General features: G+C 42.1%; 1 protein-coding gene and 1 long non-coding RNA gene across 2 annotated transcripts; both read left to right on the top strand.

Annotated features, from left to right (window-relative positions):
- Window positions 1-239: 239 nt before the first annotated feature.
- chst12a (carbohydrate (chondroitin 4) sulfotransferase 12a) lies at window positions 240-18,929 on the top strand. Its single transcript, XM_052514819.1, is given in 7 exon segments — window positions 240-403; window positions 8,734-8,900; window positions 8,902-9,085; window positions 10,656-10,811; window positions 12,676-12,855; window positions 16,504-16,812; window positions 18,401-18,929. Coding segments are annotated over 6 exon segments (1,224 nt in total). The 5' UTR covers window positions 240-403; window positions 8,734-8,742; the 3' UTR covers window positions 18,638-18,929.
- LOC127927987 (uncharacterized) lies at window positions 13,616-14,271 on the top strand. Its single transcript, XR_008129821.1, has 3 exons — window positions 13,616-13,734; window positions 13,767-13,997; window positions 14,231-14,271. It is a non-coding gene; the product is annotated as an uncharacterized LOC127927987 (long non-coding RNA).
- Window positions 18,930-19,043: the final 114 nt, after the last annotated feature.

Raw genomic sequence — 19,043 nt, 5'->3', positions numbered from 1 at the left:
AAGCATGTAGATAGGACACGTGACATCCCCACAACTTTGAGAAAAAACACTTTATATCGGAGTCTCGAGATGTCCATGCACATAGAATGAGGCAAGATGCACAGCATCTTTCTCCACAGTATACAAAAAAAATGATTTCAACATCCATTATTTCACGTTTCCTTGAAAATATCATGTTTACATTTTAAACTTTATTTTCCATGTTCATGATTTATTTTGTTTTAAATTCAATCCATGCAATTGGCCCCATACTTTTGATTAATCTCGCTCTGTAGAAACAGAGCACAAACTCTCGCGATGTTTCCGTGCTTTGTGAACAGCCTCTTGGTCTGAACACAAATAAGCTGCTTGCGCATCTCAGCTGACGCGGCGGGAACGGGGAGAGCTCGAGACCCTGGCGGAGGTGAGTTGTGTTTCCGGTAATAAAGAGTCTCTAACGTCATGATAGATAGTGTTAGAGTACATGGTACAGAGAGATACAGCTCCGTGTCACTGAGCTGCGCTCCGCTGGGAAACAGGGTGTCTGACAGGGCTGAGTAAGGAGAAGAGACCGCTGGTCTGCAACTAGTCACAGCTAATTGTCCTTCCTCTCTCCATCCCAGCCCGAATCTCCTTTCCCTAACATGTGTATGCATCTAACCCACACCCTTAGTATATTCATCAGTCGCAGCTCAATCCGTTTCTAAACAGCTCCGGGTGTAAAGCCCGTTCTGTTCGCTCCTCGCCTTGCGCTGTGAAAGGCGACATTGTATTCGCGAGACCCAACCGGGCTGCTGCTGCTGCACGTGACTAAACCCCGCTGTAATAACGGTGTATCTGAACCCATAACCTAACCATAATCTAACCCATCTGCTCTTATATCATCTAGCTGAAGGTGAGACGTGTGTGTGTGTGTGTGTGTGTGTGTGTGTGTGTCAGTCCCATGTTTCCTATGTGAGTTGTGTGGAACAGTGAGTGAAGGAATCGGACTAATAGTCTTATTTCTTCCTGGAGCATACAGACTCCTCCCCTCTCTCCTCTCCTCCCTTTTATCCTCCTCTCTCCATTCCTTTCCTCTCCTGTCCTCCTCTCACCTCTCCTCATCTCTCCTCCTCTCATCTCTCCTGCCCTCCTCTCCCTTGTCCTCATCTCTCCTCCTCTCCCTCATCTCTCCTCCTCTCATCTCTCCTCCTCTCATCTCTCCTCTGCTTCTAACTACAGAATTGTGTGTGTACATCTCTACAGGAAGAGGAAGTGACACACTATAGCTGCAGAGTTCCATATTTAGAATGGTTGGAAAAGAACTGTGAAGCTCTGTGTTTTAACACCGAGAACACTTCAGAAGAGATGGAATAGTAATTACTATCTTTTTATCTGAGAGGGGCAGATGCAACAACAACAACTGCAATAGCAAGAACAATATCACTAGTAAAACATCTATAACAATAATCATTGGAATGACAGCCACATAACTGTGTGGTCCTTCTGTAGCTCAGTTGGTAGAGCATGGCGCTTGTAACGCCAGGGTAGTGGGTTCGATTCCCGGGACCACCCATACGTAGAATGTATGCACACATGACTGTAAGTCGCTTTGGATAAAAGCGTCTGCTAAATGGCATATATATTATTATATTTTATTATTATAACCTTATTATTAAGAACAGTAGGAAGAATATCACTAGTAAAACATCTATAACAATAATCATTGGAATGACAGCCACATAACCTTATTATTAAGAACAGTAGGAAGAATATCACTAGTAAAACATCTATAACAATAATCATTGGAATGACAGCCACATAACCTTATTATTAAGAACAGTAGGAAGAATATCACTAGTAAAACATCTATAACAATAATCATTGGAATGACAGCCACATAACCTTATTATTAAGAACAGTACATTTACATTTACATTTAAGTCATTTAGCAGACGCTCTTATCCAGAGCGACTTACAAATTGGTGCATTCACCTTATGACATCCAGTGGAACAGCCACTTTACAATAGTGCATCTAGTAGGAAGAATATCACTAGTAAAACATCTATAACAATAATCATTGGAATGACAGCCACATAACCTTATTATTAAGAACAGTAGGAAAAATATCACTAGTAAAACATCTATAACAATAATCATTGGAATGACAGCCACATAACCTTATTATTAGTAGTTATAGGTCCTTAGTGTGCTTACGTACCAGGGTTTCCGTTAGGAAAATGTGTCTCTGGACCCATATGCATTGGTTGGTAATCTGATTATGGCATCCACCCACAGAATCACATTTACATTGTGGTAATTCACCCACAGTGCTCAGAATGTTTACATTATGGTAATTCACCCACAGTGCTCTCAGAATGACAGAATGACATTTACATTATGGTAATTCACCCACAGTGCTCAGAATGACAGAATACATTTACATTATGGTAATTCACCCACAGTGCTCAGAATGACAGAATACATTTACATTATGGTAATTCACCCACAGTGCTCAGAATGACAGAATTACATTTACATTATGGTAATTCACCCACAGTGCTCAGAATGACAGAATTACATTTACATTATGGTAATTCACCCACAGTGCTCAGAATGTTTACATTATGGTAATTCACCCACAGTGCTCTCAGAATGACAGAATTACATTTACATTATGGTAATTCACCCACAGTGCTCTCAGAATGACAGAATTACATTTACATTATGGTCATTCATTTTGGCAGAACATGCAACTCCAGGATGCAATGATGTCCTTCTTACCAAATTCCGATACACTTTGAAGAAGTTAGAGTAACTGTCCACGTTTACTTTTCCTCAGCCAACAAGTAACGGACAGCAAAATCACTAGTCTGTCACAGTACTGTCCCCAATAGTACAAAAGTGTACCTATTCTATTGGTCAGCTCGTCATTCTGTGAGAAAAATAAATAGCCTATTCCAAACAAACTCTGGGACAATAGATCCCAAATTCATACCAGGGAGCCTAGGCTACATCCCAAAACTTATTTTTTTATTTTATTTTTATTTCACCTTTATTTAACCAGGTAGGCTAGTTGAGAACACCTTTATTTAACCAGGTAGGCTAGTGGAGAACACCTTTATTTAACCAGGTAGGCTAGTTGAGAACAGCTTTATTTAACCAGGTAGGCTAGTGGAGAACAAGTTAAAAGTATTGAGGCTGATGCAACAGATCAAAACATTTTATTTAAAAATATTGATAAAATATTATTTCTTCACATTACAACTGCGCAGCAATGCTCACACAGCAGTAGGCTACGCGCGGATTTTGTTCCATAATGCAATTAGTGGAAACCACCTTGTCAAAAGCACACTGCACATATGAGCGGTTTCATGTGACTGAAAATATCTGTTAGAAACTTAGAATGAGGGGAGATCTAAAGATGCAACAACTAGCATGGGATGCTAATATGATTAGGATTATCATCAACTAGCATGGGATGCTAATATGATTAGGATTATCATCAACTAGCATGGGATGCTAATATGACCAGGATTATCATCAACTAGCATGGGATGCTAATATGATTAGGATTATCATCAACTAGCATGGGATGCTAATATGACCAGGATTATCATCAACTAGCATGGGATGCTAATATGATTAGGATTATCATCAACTAGCATGGGATGCTAATATGGCCAGGATTATCATCAACTAGCATGGAATGCTAATATGATTAGGATTATCATCAACTAGCATGGGATGCTAATATGATTAGGATTATCATCAACTAGCATGGGATGCTAATATGATTAGGATTATCATCAACTAGCATGGGATGCTAATATGACCAGGATTATCATTAACTAGCATGGGATGCTAATATGACCAGGATTATCATTAACTAGCATGGGATGCTAATATGACCAGGATTATCATTAACTAGCATGGGATGCTAATATGACCAGGATTATCATCAACTAGCATGGGATGCTAATATGACCAGGATTATCATCAACTAGCATGGGATGCTAATATGACCAGGATTATCATCAACTAGCATGGGATGCTAATATGACCAGGATTATCATCAACTAGCATGGACTGCTAATATGACCAGGATTATCATCAACTAGCATGGGATGCTAATATGACCAGGATTATCATCAACTAGCATGGGATGCTAATATGACCAGGATTATCATCAACTAGCATGGGATGCTAATATGACCAGGATTATCATCAACTAGCATGGGATGCTAATATGACTAGGATTATCATCAACTAGCATGGACTGCTAATATGACCAGGATTATCATCAACTAGCATGGGATGCTAATATGACCAGGATTATCATCAACTAGCATGGGATGCTAATATGACCAGGATTATCATCAACTAGCATGGGATGCTAATATGACCAGGATTATCATCAACTAGCATGGGATGCTAATATGACCAGGATTATCATCAACTAGCATGGGATGCTAATATGACTAGGATTGTGCCTTTGGCTACTGTAGAATTAAAGAAAATGTATTTGAAAACTAATAAAACACGAGAGAAATAGGTTACTGGTTTCAATGTCATATGGAAATCTTTATTTTTTACATTTGAGTCATTTAGCAGATGCTCTTTTCCAGAGCAATTAGTGTTAAGTTCCTTGCTCAAGGGCACATCAATAGGTTTTTCACCTAGTTGGCTCGGGGATTCAACCTTTCGGTTACTGGCCCAATGCTCTTATCCACTCAGCTACCTGCCGCCCTAAAATAAATGCCTCCACATTTATAGAAATGGATTTTGTCTCGGCTACTTTGAAGCACAAAGTGCCTCATAATTTGAAGTAAAACGTTAAGGTTTCACACAATTAAAGTTTGTTTTTAAAATGCATTCTGCCTCCAGCTCATTGCAGTGGTGTGTGACACACTGAAGCCTACTTACCATTACCTAAGCACTTGAATGGAGAATGGGAAGAGCGCTTCAATAACCAGTTAAGAAATAAAAATAGTAGCTCTGTAGCTCTATTTTATCCTTGATGTTTTGTTTCTTAAATATCAGCAAATGTTTTATGGCTTCATAGCATTGTTGCTGAGGCAGGTCTGACATATCACACAGACCGGTTTTGGTAGGCAGCTGTCCTATGAAACAAATCCAGGGAGAAAGAGGCTGGGTGTCGACGCTTGACACTTACATGACACTTCTGCTAACAGAATACGAAGATCGCATTGAAAAGACAAGTCTGATTGTGTTCATATCTGGGTGACCACTCCGGGAGGTGGTCAGGGATGCATTATGTGCGGATTTCTCCTCAGTCTGGACTATCAGGCTGCCGAAAGCTTGTGTGTGTGTGGATTTGGTGTTGCTATACTTCGCAAGTGGTCCTAGGGCAAGTGTGTATTAGAGTCAAATATATGCAGCGGACCAAATAACCCCCCAATCATATTCAAGACAAATATTCTGCAGACCGACAAGCATTCCTCCATGGACCGGCGCCGGTCCACATACCTGGGTTTGAAAGACTGCTGGAGTAGATTTAATGAAACATGCTGTTTATCCTGCGCATCTTTTACAGCATGTCATTGCTTGCCTCGTTGCTGCAGTGGTTTGCAAGTGATTTCCATTTTTCTAATGCTGTCAATTCTTTTGCGTCTTCTTTTTCACTGTGCTCATCTCTCTGTCTGTCCTGTGCAACTATTTGCAATGCATCAGTGCAACAATGTTATCATGAGCGGTCAAAGCACACCATCTCCTTTCCCAGACAGTTCATTTGAACTGATACTGTAGGCCTATTTTACATTCAGTTGACCTTTCGCTAAGCACTGCCCAGAATGTTGGGGAACCAATGGCTGTGCTCCGTTTGATAGCAACTGGCACTAACAATTCTTACCAGTGCTGCTAATGTAATGACCATATATCCATATATGGCCATATATATAGTTACTTTGTCGCTATATGTAATGACTTGTCCCTATATTTAGTTACTTTGTTCCTATATTTAGTTACTTTGTCCCTATATTTAGTTACTTTGTTCCTATATTTAGCAACATTTCAGACCCTTCCAATGACTTTGTTCCTATATTTAGTTACTTTGTTCCTATATTTAGTTACTTTGTTCCTATATTTAGTGACTTCTCAGACCCTTCCAGTGACTTTGTCCCTATATTTAGTTACTTTGTCCCTATATTTAGTTACTTTGTCGCTATATTTAGTTACTTTGTCGCTATATGTAATGACTGGTCCCTATATTTAGTTACTTTGTCGCTATATTTAGTTACTTTGTCGCTATATTTAGTTACTTTGTCGCTATATTTAGTTACTTTGTTGCTATATTTAGTGACTGTCGCTATATTTAGTTACTTTGTCGCTATATGTAATGACTTGTCCCTATATTTAGTTACTTTGTCCCTATTTGTAATGACTTGTCCCTATATTTAGCAACTTTGTCACTATAGTTAGCGACTTTTTCTCATGATTAGGTAATTATTGGAGTTAGGTGTGTTAGCTGGGACAAAACTGATACCAATCAGGCCCTGAGGACTGGAATTGCCCACCTCTGCACTAGCACCTAGGCTTGTGCTTGAGAGATTGTTTATGAGATCTTTGGTAATTTTCTATAATGTCTGCTACATGAAGTGAGTCATTATTAGTGAATGTGCATTAAGCATGATTCTGGTTTTAATTGTGATAATAAAAAAGGGCATTTTCATAGACAAACTTGAAAGCCAGACCAGCAAAAAGAAGGTTAAACTATTTGGATAAATTAATTAAATTATTAGTTTCACAAGTCCTGAATTCAGTGTGTGTGTTTTAGAGGTCGACCGATTCTGATTTTTCAACGCCGATACCGATTATTGGAGGACCAAAAAAGCCGATACCGATTAATCGGACGATTTTTATATATATATATTTGTATTAATGACAATTACAACAATACTGAATGAACACTTTTATTCTAACTTAATATAATACATCAATAAAATTAATTTAGTCTCAAATAAATCATGCAAAAACAAAGTGTTGGAGAAGAAAGTAAAAGTGCAATATGTGCCATGTAAGAAAGCTAAAGTTTAAGTTCCTTGCTCAGAACATGAGAACATATGAAGGCTGGTGGTTCCTTTTAACATGAGTCTTCAATATTCCCAGGGAAGAAGTTTTAGGTTTTGTTACACCCTGACCTTAGTTATCTTTGTTTTCTTTATTATTTTGGTTGGGTCAGGATGTGACGAGGGTGCTATGTGTGTTTTTGTCTTGTCTAGGGTTTTTGTACATCTATGGGGTTTTGGTATGTCTAGGTAAATGTAGGTCTATGGTGGCCTGAATTCGTTCCCAATCAGAGGCAGCTGTTTATCGTTGTCTCTGATTGGGGATCCTATTTAGGTTGCCATTATCTGTTTTGGTTTTGTGGGTTATTGTCTATGTGTAGTTGCTTGTCAGCATTCGGTTTATATAGCGTCACGGTTATTTTGTTTAGTGTTCTTTCTTTATTAAAATAAGTATGTATTCATATCACGCTGCGCCTTGGTCTCATCAATACGACAAGGTTGTAGTTATTATAGGACTATTTCTCTCTATACCATTTGTATTTCATATACCTTTGACTATTGGATGTTCTTATAGGCACTATAGTATTGCCAGCCTAATCTCGGGAGTTGACAGGCTTGAAGTCATAAACAGCTCAATGCTTGAAGCACAGCGAAGAGCTGCTGGCAAACGCAGGAAAGTGCTGTTTAAATTAATGCTTACGAGCCTGCTGCTGCCTACCACCACTTAGTCAGACTGCTCTATCATAGATTTAATTATAACAACACACAGAAATACGAGCCTTAGGTCATTAATATGGTCACACCCGGAAACTATCATTTTGAAAACAAAACATTAATTATTTCAGTGAAAGACGGAACCGTTCCGTGGCATCCCTAAGTCTGAATATTGCTTGATTGTTGTTACATTGCACAACCTTTAATGTTATGTCATAATTATGTACAATTCTGTCAAATTAATTACGGTCTTTGTTAGGAAGAAATGGTCTTCACACAGTTCGCAACGAGCCAGGCGGCCCAAACTGCTGCATTTACCCTGACTCTGCTTGCACAGTTCGCTACGAGCCAGACGGCCCAAACTGCTGCATTTACCCTGACTCGGCTTGCACAGTTCGCAACGATCCAGGCGGCCCAAACTGCTGCATTTACCCTGACTCTGCTTGCACAGAATGCAAGAGAAGTGACACAATTTCCCTAGTTAATAGAAATTCATGTTAGCAGGCAATATGAACAAAATATGCAGGTTTAAAAATATATACTTGTGTATTGATTTTAAGAAAGGCATTGATGTTTATGGTTAGGCACACATTGGTGCAACGACTTTTTTCGTGAATTCGCTTGTTAAATCATCCCCCGTTTGGCGAAGTAGGCTGTGATTCGATGCTAAATTAACAGGCACCGCATCGATTATATACAACGCAGGACAAGCTAGATAAACTAGTAATATCATCAACCATGTGGAGTTGTGAAGATTGATTGTTTTTTATAAGATAAGTTTAATGCTAGCTAGCAACTTACCTTGGCTCCTAGCTGCACTCGTGTAACAGGTAGTCAGCCTGCCACGCAGTCTCCTCGTGGAGTGCAATGTAATCGGCCATAATCTGCGTCCAAAAATGAGATTCCCGATTGTTATGAAAACTTGAATTTTGGCCCTAATTAATCGGCCATTTCGATTAATGGGTCGACCTCTAGTGTGTTTGTGTAACAGTGTTTGTGTAACAGTCTATGTTCTCTGCTGCTTGTGTTAAGGGTGTCAACATGGGGAAGTGGAGGTGGTTCCGTGTCTCTCTGGTTCTGGGTTCAGTCTTTATGATCCTGTTGATTATTCTCTACTGGGACGACGTTGGAGCCTCTCACCTCTACCTGCCCCCCCTCTCCCCCCCGGCCCGCCCCTCACCACACCCCCACACACCCAACCCCCTCCTTCCTCTCCGACATCAATGCCTTCGTAAACCAGTTCCTGGAGGGAACCAATGATCCTACAGATTCCGCCCCCCCAGACTCTGCCAACCAATCAGAGCACGCTGAGGAGCGGTACGTTCCCCGGAGGGAGTGGAAAGTCCATCTGACGCCCATCGACCCCGAGAAGCGACTAGGACAGGTAATCCTAACCCTCCCTCTCAATGCAATTCAATGTAAGGGCTCTGTTGGCATGGGAAAACATATGTTAACATTGCCAAAGCAAGTGAAGTAGAAAATATACAAAAGTGAAATAAACAATACAAATTTACAGAAAACATTACACTCACAAAAGTTATAAAGAATAAAGACATTTCAAATGTCTTATCACTTGCAAATAGTTAAAGTACAAAAGGGAAAATAAATGAAACTTAAATGTGTTTGTTCTTCACTGGTTTCCCTTTTCTCGTGGCAACAGGACATCTTGCTGCTGTGATGGCGCACTGGTATTTCACCCAGTAGATATGGGAGTTTATCAAAATTGGGTTTGTTTTTTAATTCTTTGTAGGTCTGTGTGTAATCTGAGGGAAATATGTGTCTCTAATATGGTCATACATTGGGCAGGAGGTTAGGAAGTGCAGCTTAGTTTCCACCTCATTTTGTGGGCAGTGTGCACATAGCCTGTCTTCTCTTGAGAGCCAGGTCTGCCTACGGCGTCCTTTCTCAATAGCAAGGCTATGCTCTCTAAGTCTGTACATAGTCAAAGCTTTCTGTACATCTCTCTGTCGGTGATCTGGAAGGTTTGGGAATTGCAGGTGGTTGTAGAATCTGTTTTGATAATTAGCAGGTATCGGCCTAAGCTCTGCATTACTTTTTACGTTGTACACAGAGGATGTTTTTGCAGAATTCTGCATGCATGTCTCAATTTGGTGTTTGTCTCATTTTGTGTATTCTTGGTTGGTGACGAAAGGGCAATGGGTTCTATAACATGATCATCAAGTATTTTTAGCCAAATCAAACAGATCGATCACAGCTCTGACATTTGACTTCAGATTCTAGTGGAATTTTTATTTGTGGTCCTGGCAACTGGACCTTTTTGGGACACCATTATTTTTCTCTTACTGGATTTACTGTCAGGGCCCAGGTCTGCAGAATCTGTGCAGAAGATCTTGGTGCTGCTGTAGGCCCTCCTTGGTTGGTGACAGAAGCACCAGATCATCAATTCAGCAGACATTTGACTTCAGATTCTAGTAGGGTGAGGCCGGTTGCAGACTGTTCTAGTGCCCTCACCAATTCCTTGATATATATGTTGAAGAGGGTGGGGCTCAAGCTGCATCCCTGTCTCACTCCACAACCTTGTGGAAAGAAATTGATGTTTTTTTTGCCAATCTTAACTGCACACTTGTTTTTTGTGTACATAGATTTTATAATGTCGTATGTTTTCCATCAATTTGTATAGCAGGCCCTCATACCAAATTGAGTCAAAGTTTTTTTGAAATCAACAAAGCATGAGAAGACTTTGCCTTTCTTTTAGTTAGTTTGTTTGTTAATTAGGGTATGCAGGGTGAATACGTGGTCTATCATACAGTAATTTGGTAAAAATACAATTTGACATTTGCTCAATGCAGAGGATTTTCCCAAGGTTGCTGTGGACAAATATCCCACAGTAGTTATTGGGGTCAAATTTGTTTCTCTCTCTCACCTCTCACTCTTGTTTTCATGCCTCTCGCTCTCTCCCCCCTCCGCTCTCTCCCCACTCCCTCTCTTTTCAGGAGAGAAGGCGGCAGCGTCTCCATGACCTCTGTCACCATGGTGATGACCTGGCTTTTCCGGGGAAGAACCGTTCGTTTGACGACATACCCAACAGGGAGCTGGATCACCTGATCGTCGACGACCGCCACGGTATCATATACTGCTACGTCCCCAAGGTACACACACACACACACACACACACACACACACACACACACACACACACACACACACACACACACACACAAACGGGCTCATATTGTTTTATTTAACCTTTATTTAACCAGGCAAGTCAGTTCAGAACAAATTCTTAACTGACCTATTTACAATGATGGCCAAACCCGGACGACGCTGTGCCAATTGTGCGCCGCCCTATGGGACTCCCAATCACGGCCGGTTGTGATACAGCCTGTATTCGAACCTGTAGTGATGCCTCTAATAAAATCAAATATGTTCATGAAGCCATTTTTACACCAGCCTAAAACCCCAAACAGCAAGGAATGCAGATGTAGAAGCACGGTGGCTAGGAAAAACTCCCTAGAAAGGCCAGAACCTAGGAAGAAACCTAGAGAGGAACCAGGCTGTGAGGGGTGGCCAGTATACTAATACTTATTTTCCACCATAATTTGCAAATAAATTCATTAAAAATATTACAATGTGATTTTCTGGATTTTTTTTTCTCATTTTGTCTGTCATAGTTTAAGTGTACCTATGATGAAAATTACAGGCCTCATCTTTTTAAGACCTTGCTGGTCATCTAGAACGTTTGAACATCTTGGACAATAATCTTCACCCGTGGCTGAGGACTGAAAGATCAGAGGCCTGTAATTTTCATCATAGGTACACTTCAACTATGACAGACAAAATGAGAAAAAAAAATCCAGAAAATCATTGTATTTTTATAATTTATTTGCAAATTATGTAGAAAATCAGTATTTGGTCACCTAAAACTAGCAAGATTTCTGGATCTCACAGACCTGTAACTTCTTCTTTAAGAGTCCTCTGTCTGCTCCAGTATTAATGGCACCTGTTTGAACTTGTTATCAATATAAAAGACCCTCTGGACTGAATCCTGCAGGTAGATGGTTTGAAAAAATCAACTGTGGGAGCAATTAGCAATGGAAGACATACTCCACTTAACCTTCAACAAGTTCTGGAAACGGTCAAAATGATCACAAGAACAGTGAGTTCTCCACACACCTGAATGAAGAGCGCTGGGACCAAAGTAACAAAGCCTACCATCAGTAACATGAACGCCTGATGGTGGTCAAACCTGACAGTGCCCTGATGGTGGTCCCCCTGCTTAACCAGTACATAACCAGGTGGTCAGTTAAGTTGACATGAACCATTTGGTGGTCCAAAAAAGATGACAGAACCCTGATGGTGGTCAGATGAAACCAAAATATAACTTTTGGTAAAAACTCAACCCAAAGAATGGAGTGGTCAAAAACAGCATGACACTGAACCCTGATGGTGGTCATGTTAAAGGGACCAACCCTGATGGTGGTCAGTTAACAGGAACAGAACCCTGATGGTGGTCATTTTGAAAAACCTCCTTCCATCAGCAAGGGCATTGAAGATGAAACCCTGATGGTGGTCAGTTAACAGACAATGATCCCATGAACCCTGATGGTGGTCAGTTAACAGCTGACATGAACCTGATGGTGGTCAGTTAACCCCATAGAAAATCTGAGGGAGTTGAACCCGATGGTGGTCAGTTAACAGCCCCAAAACATCACTGCTCTAGAAGATCTGCATGGAGGAATGGGCCAAAATACAGCAACAGTGTGTGAAAACCGTGAAGACTTAACAGAAAACGACATGAACCCTGATGGTGGTCATTAACAGCTGACATAAACCCTGATGGTGGTATTTTCACCATAATAACAGCTGAAAAATATTACAATGTGATTTTCTGGACCTGATTTTGTGGTCAGTTAACAGCCTGACAAAATTAAGGCCTCATCTTTTTAAGGTGAGAACTTGCAGTTAACAGTGGCTGACTAAATACCCTGATGGTGGTCATTTAATTGACTGTAGGTGGCGTGTAGTAACTGGAAGAGGATCATGATCGTGCTCAGTGAGAGTCTGCTCCAGGAGGGAGTTCCGTACAGGGACCCTCTGGCGGTTCCTCAGGAGATGGTCCACAACAGCAGCCTCCACTTCACCTTCAACAAGTTCTGGAAACGCTACGGGAAGTTCTCACGACACCTGATGAAGGTCAGTTCACTTCTAATCTCTTACCTCTAACATGAACCCTGATGGTGGTCAGTTGACATGAACCCTGATGGTGGTCAGTTAACAGGTGACACTAACCCTGATGGTGGTCAGTTAACAGTTGACACTAACCCTGATGGTGGTCAGTTAAACAGCTGACATGAACCCTGATGGTGGTCAGTTAACAGTTGACACTAACCCTGATGGTGGTCAGTTAACAGCTGACATGAACCCTGATGGTGGTCAGTTAACAGGTGACACTGAACCCTGATGGTGGTCAGTTAACAGCTGACATGAACCCTGATGGTGGTCAGTTAACAGCTGACATGAACCCTGATGGTGGTCAGTTAACAGGTGACATGAACCCTGATGGTGGTCAGTTAACAGGTGACACTAACCCTGATGGTGGTCAGTTAACAGCTGACATGAACCCTGATGGTGGTCAGTTAACAGTTGACATGAACCCTGATGGTGGTCAGTTAACAGCTGACATGAACCCTGATGGTGGTCAGTTAACAGCTGACATGAACCCTGATGGTGGTCAGTTAACAGGTGACATGAACCCTGATGGTGGTCAGTTAACAGGTGACATGAACCCTGATGGTGGTCAGTTAACAGGTGACATGAACCCTGATGGTGGTCAGTTAACAGCTGACATGAACCCTGATGGTGGTCAGTTAACAGGTGACACTAACCCTGATGGTGGTCAGTTAACAGCTGACATGAACCCTGATGGTGGTCAGTTAACAGGTGACACTAACCCTGATGGTGGTCAGTTAACAGCTGACATGAACCCTGATGGTGGTCAGTTAACAGCTGACATGAACCCTGATGGTGGTCAGTTAACAGCTGACATGAACCCTGATGGTGGTCAGTTAACAGGTGACATAACCCTGATGGTGGTCAGTTAACAGCTGACATGAACCCTGATGGTGGTCAGTTAACAGCTGACATGAACCCTGATGGTGGTCAGTTAACAGCTGACATGAACCCTGATGGTGGTCAGTTAACAGCTGACATGAACCCTGATGGTGGTCAGTTAACAGCTGACATGAACCCTGATGGTGGTCAGTTAACAGCTGACATGAACCCTGATGGTGGTCAGTTAACAGCTGACATGAACCCTGATGGTGGTCAGTTAACAGGTGACACTGAACCCTGATGGTGGTCAGTTAACAGCTGACATGAACCCTGATGGTGGTCAGTTAACAGCTGACATGAACCCTGATGGTGGTCAGTTAACAGGTGACACTAACCCTGATGGTGGTCAGTTAAACAGCTGACATGAACCCTGATGGTGGTCAGTTAACAGCTGACATGAACCCTGATGGTGGTCAGTTAACAGGTGACACTAACCCTGATGGTGGTCAGTTAACAGCTGACATGAACCCTGATGGTGGTCAGTTAACAGCTGACATGAACCCTGATGGTGGTCAGTTAACAGGTGACACTAACCCTGATGGTGGTCAGTTAACAGGTGACATGAACCCTGATGGTGGTCAGTTAAACAGCTGACATGAACCCTGATGGTGGTCAGTTAACAGGTGACACTAACCCTGATGGTGGTCAGTTAACAGCATGGTGGTCAGTTAACATTGACATGAACCCTGATGGTGGTCAGTTAACAGCTGACATGAACCCTGATGGTGGTCAGTTAACAGCTGACATGAACCCTGATGGTGGTCAGTTAACAGCTGACACGAACCCTGATGGTGGTCAGTTAACAGCTGACACGAACCCTGATGGTGGTCAGTTAACAGGTGACACTAACCCTGATGGTGGTCAGTTAAACAGCTGACATGAACCCTGATGGTGGTCAGTTCACAGCTGGCACATTTGGTTTAATTTATTATATAAAGCTGAAAGTGATGTATTCAGTGCATTTGGAAAGTATTCAGACCCCTTTTTCCACATTTTGTTACGTTACAGCCGTATTCTAAAATGGATTAAATTGTTTTTTCCCCCTCATCAATCTATACACAATACCCCATAATGACATCACAATATCCCATAATGACATCACAATATCCCATGACATCACAATACCCCATAATGACATCACAATACCCCATAATGACATCACAATACCCCATAATGACATCACAATACCCCATAATGACATCACAATACCCCATAATGACATCACAATACCCTATAATGACATCACAATACCCCATAATGACATCACAATACCCCATAATGACAAATCAAAAAACAGTTTTAGAAATGTGTGCAAATATATTAAGAATAAAACTTCAATGTCATTTAAATACGTTTTCCAAACCCTTTACTCAGTAGTTTGTTGAAGCACCTTTGGCAGCGATTACATCGTAGAGTCTTCCTGGGTATGATGCTACAACCTTGGCACACCTGTATTTGGAGAGTTTCTCCCATTATTCTCTGCAGATCCTCTCAAGCTCTATCAGGTTGGATGGGGAGCGTTTCTGCAAAGCTATTTTCAGGTCTCTCCAGAGATGGAAGGTGAACCTTCACCCCAGTCTGAAGTCCTGAGCGCTCTGGAGCAGGTGTTCATCAAGGATTTCTCTGTACTTTGCACCGTTCATCTTTCCCTCGATCCTGACTAGTCTCCCAGTCCCTGCCGCTGACAAACATCCCCACAGCATGATGCTGCCACCACCGTGCTTCACTGTAGGGATGGTGCCTCCAGACGTGATGCTTGGCATTCAGGCCAAAAAGTTCAATCTTGGATTCATCAGAGAATCTTGTTTCTCATGGTCTGAGAGTCTTTAGGTGCCTTTTGGCAAACTCCAAGTGGGCTGTCATGTGCCTTTTAATGAGAAGTGGCTTCCGTCTGGCCACTATCATAAAGGCCTGATTGGTGGAGTGCTGCAGAGATGGTTGTCCTTCTGGAAGGTTCTCCCATCTCCACAGACGAACTCTGGAGTTCTTTCAGAGTGACCATCGGGTTCTTGGTCACCTCTTTGACCAAGGCCCTTCTTCCCCGATTGCTCAGTTGGCCGGGCGGCCAGTTCCAGGAAGACTCTTGGTTCCAAACTTCTTCCATTTCAGAATGATGGAGGCCACTGTGTTCTTGGGGACCATCAATACTGCAGAAATGTTTTGGTTCCCTTCCCCAGATCTGTACCTCAAGACTATCCTGTCTCGGAGCTCTACGGACAATTCCTTCAACCTCATGGCTTGGTTTTTTTCTCTGACATACACTGTGGGACCTTATATAGACAGGTGTGTGCCTTTCCAAATCCTGTCCAATCAATTTAATTTATCACAGGTGGACTCCAATAAAGTTGTAGAAACATCTCAAGGATGATCAATGGAAACAGGATTCACCTGAGCTCAATTTCAAGTCTCATAGCGAAGGGTCTGAATACTTATTATAAATAAGGTATATCTGTTTTTATTTGTAATACATTTTAAAACATTTCTAAAAACCTGTATCAACTTGTACCTTTTGTCATTATGGGGTATTGTGATGTCATTATGGGGTATTGTGATGTCATTATGGGGTATTGTGATGTCATTATGGGGTATTGTGTGTAGATTGAGGGGGAAACATATTGAATCCATTTTTAAAATAAGGCTGCAACGTAACAAAATGTGAATTCTTTCCAAATGCACTGTGTATTTGTTTTGAAGGTGGTTTTAATAAAGGTGGTTTTGTTTATTGTCAAGGTGAAGCTCCAGAAGTACACTAAGTTCCTGTTCGTCAGAGATCCGTTCGTCCGCCTCATCTCAGCGTATCGGAACAAGTTTGAGCAGCCCAACGAGGAGTTCTACCGCCGATTCGCTCTGCTCATGCTCCGTCGCTATGGTAACCACTCTGAACCTCCCGCGGCAGTGGGCGACGCGTTTCCTGCGGGAATCCGCCCCTCCTTCTCAGAGTTCGTCCAATACCTACTGGACCCCAAGACGGAGAGCGACGCCCCCTTCAACGAGCACTGGAGACAGGTCTACCGGCTATGCCACCCCTGTCAAATACAGGTAATATATGAAAATACTAGATTATTATCCAATGTCTAAGAATAAGTATTTTGGCAGAAGTAAGGGCCAACAAGATCCACCTTCTTGTGAAAGAAGAGTGAACTCTGTTATCTAACTCTAATGTAGAGCCCAACATTCTGCATTTATCAGACCAGCAAACATCAGTCCCCACTACTTTACAAATAACATGGATTCTACTATTCTACCAGTGCAGTAGAGGGACGGGTCCTTAAGATAGGACTGATTGATCCTGTGGCTCAGCTGCATCTCCAACAGCCATTCAGCAAGCTTGTATAAATGTGTTACCCATTTCTCTCTAGGTTGTATTGAACATGTTCAGTCATAAGGACCATTCATCAGAGGTCACTGTGTAAATCTGCTTCCCATTGTTTTTTCACCTTTGCCAATGGGTCAGCCATTTCATCTAGTAGACAGGAATATAAGGGAAGTCAAGTCTATTGTTTTGTTTAAGCAGCAACCTTTCAATTGGGTTGGTAGTCAGACAACTCTGCATTTGTAGGGATTTCCAAAACTGTGTCTTGGGGCAAATCAAATGTTACAGACAGATGTTCAAAGATATCAATTGTGGACCTGTCAACAAAACAAATTGTATTTCTATGAAAACTACCCCTGTCTACTGAGGGTAAATATTGGTAATTGATTTGTAAAAACCAGTATCCCCTTTGTCATTATGGGTTATTGTGTGTAGATTGATGAGGCAAATGATGTTGCAAAAGCAGCAGCTACTCTTCCTGGGGTCCACACAGAACACACAGAACACAGAGCACAGAACACAGAGCACAGAACACACAGAACACAGAGCACAGAACACAGAGCACACAGCACACAGCACAGAACACAGAACACAGAGCACACAGAACACAGAGCACACACACAGAGCACAGAGCACACAGCACAGAACACAGAGCACACAGAACACAGAGCACACAGAACACAGAGCACAGAGCACACAGCACAGAGCACACAGCACAGAACACAGAGCACACAGCACAGAACACACAGCACAGAGCACAGAGCACAGAGCACACAGAACACAGAACACAGAGCACAGAACACACAGCACAGAACACACAGCACAGAACACAGAGCACAGAACACAGAGCACACAGCACAGAACACAGACAGAGCACAGAACACAGAGCACAGAGCACAGAACACAGAACACACAGCACAGAACACAGAGCACAGAACACAGAGCACAGAACACAGAACACAGAGCACAGAACACAGAGCACAGAACACAGAACAGCACAGAACACAGAACACAGAGCACAGATAGACAAGAACAGCTCAAGGACAGAACTACATACATTTAAAAATGGCACACACAGCCTACATATCAATACATACACACACACACACTATCTTGGTCCAATAGGGGAGAGCCGTTGCATTATCTGTTTCTTGAAACCAGGTTTGCTGTTCATTCTCTCACTATGAGACGGAAAGGGATACTGTTAACAAAGAAGAAAACAGACAACACAGACTGATGCTGGTGCGTGCTAGTCAATTTGTTTGGGTTAACTTTCTCTCTGTCTCTCCCCCTCTCTCCCCTGCCCCCTCCCAGTATGACTTTGTGGGTCAGCTGGAGACGGTTGAGGAGGATGCTGAACAGCTGCTGAGGGTTTTGAAGGTGGACAACGTGGTTGACTTCCCTCCCTCTCACAGGAACCACACGGCCAGCAGCTGGCAGGAGGACTGGTTCAGCAGGGTGCCCCTAGTGGCCAGGAGGGGTCTCTACAGGCTGTATGAACCAGACTTCAGACTGTTTGGCTACTCCAGACCAGACTCCCTGCTAGACTGACTGACTACAACTACACTCAGAAAAAATGGCTTTTCTAAAAGGGCTCTTTTCTTGTCTCCATAGGAGAACCCTTTTTGGTCCCAGGTATAACTTTTTGGTGGTGAAACAGGTTCTACTTAGAACCTTTTTAGTGATAAAACTGTTCCACGTAGAACCTTGAATTAATTAAACCGTTCTACTTGGAACCAAAAATAGCTATTGTCAGTGGGTTCTCCTATGGGGAAAATCGAAGAATCCTTTATGGTTCCAGGTTGTACATTATTTTCTAAGACCAGCCAGACCAGTGCTGCATCTTGTAACGGTTTTGACTTGAGGTTATTATTTATAGGGGTGCCAGGTAGGTTGTGCCTACCAGAGAAAACATTGGTTTCTCCTTTTAGTTTGGGTGGGAATGAGTCCCATCTGG

Source organism: Oncorhynchus keta, unplaced genomic scaffold, assembly GCF_023373465.1.
Source record: "Oncorhynchus keta strain PuntledgeMale-10-30-2019 unplaced genomic scaffold, Oket_V2 Un_scaffold_2008_pilon_pilon, whole genome shotgun sequence".
Lineage (NCBI taxonomy): Eukaryota > Metazoa > Chordata > Actinopteri > Salmoniformes > Salmonidae > Oncorhynchus > Oncorhynchus keta.
The sequence above is the reverse complement of the archived record's forward strand: the minus strand, read 5'-3'. Positions and strand labels throughout refer to the sequence as shown.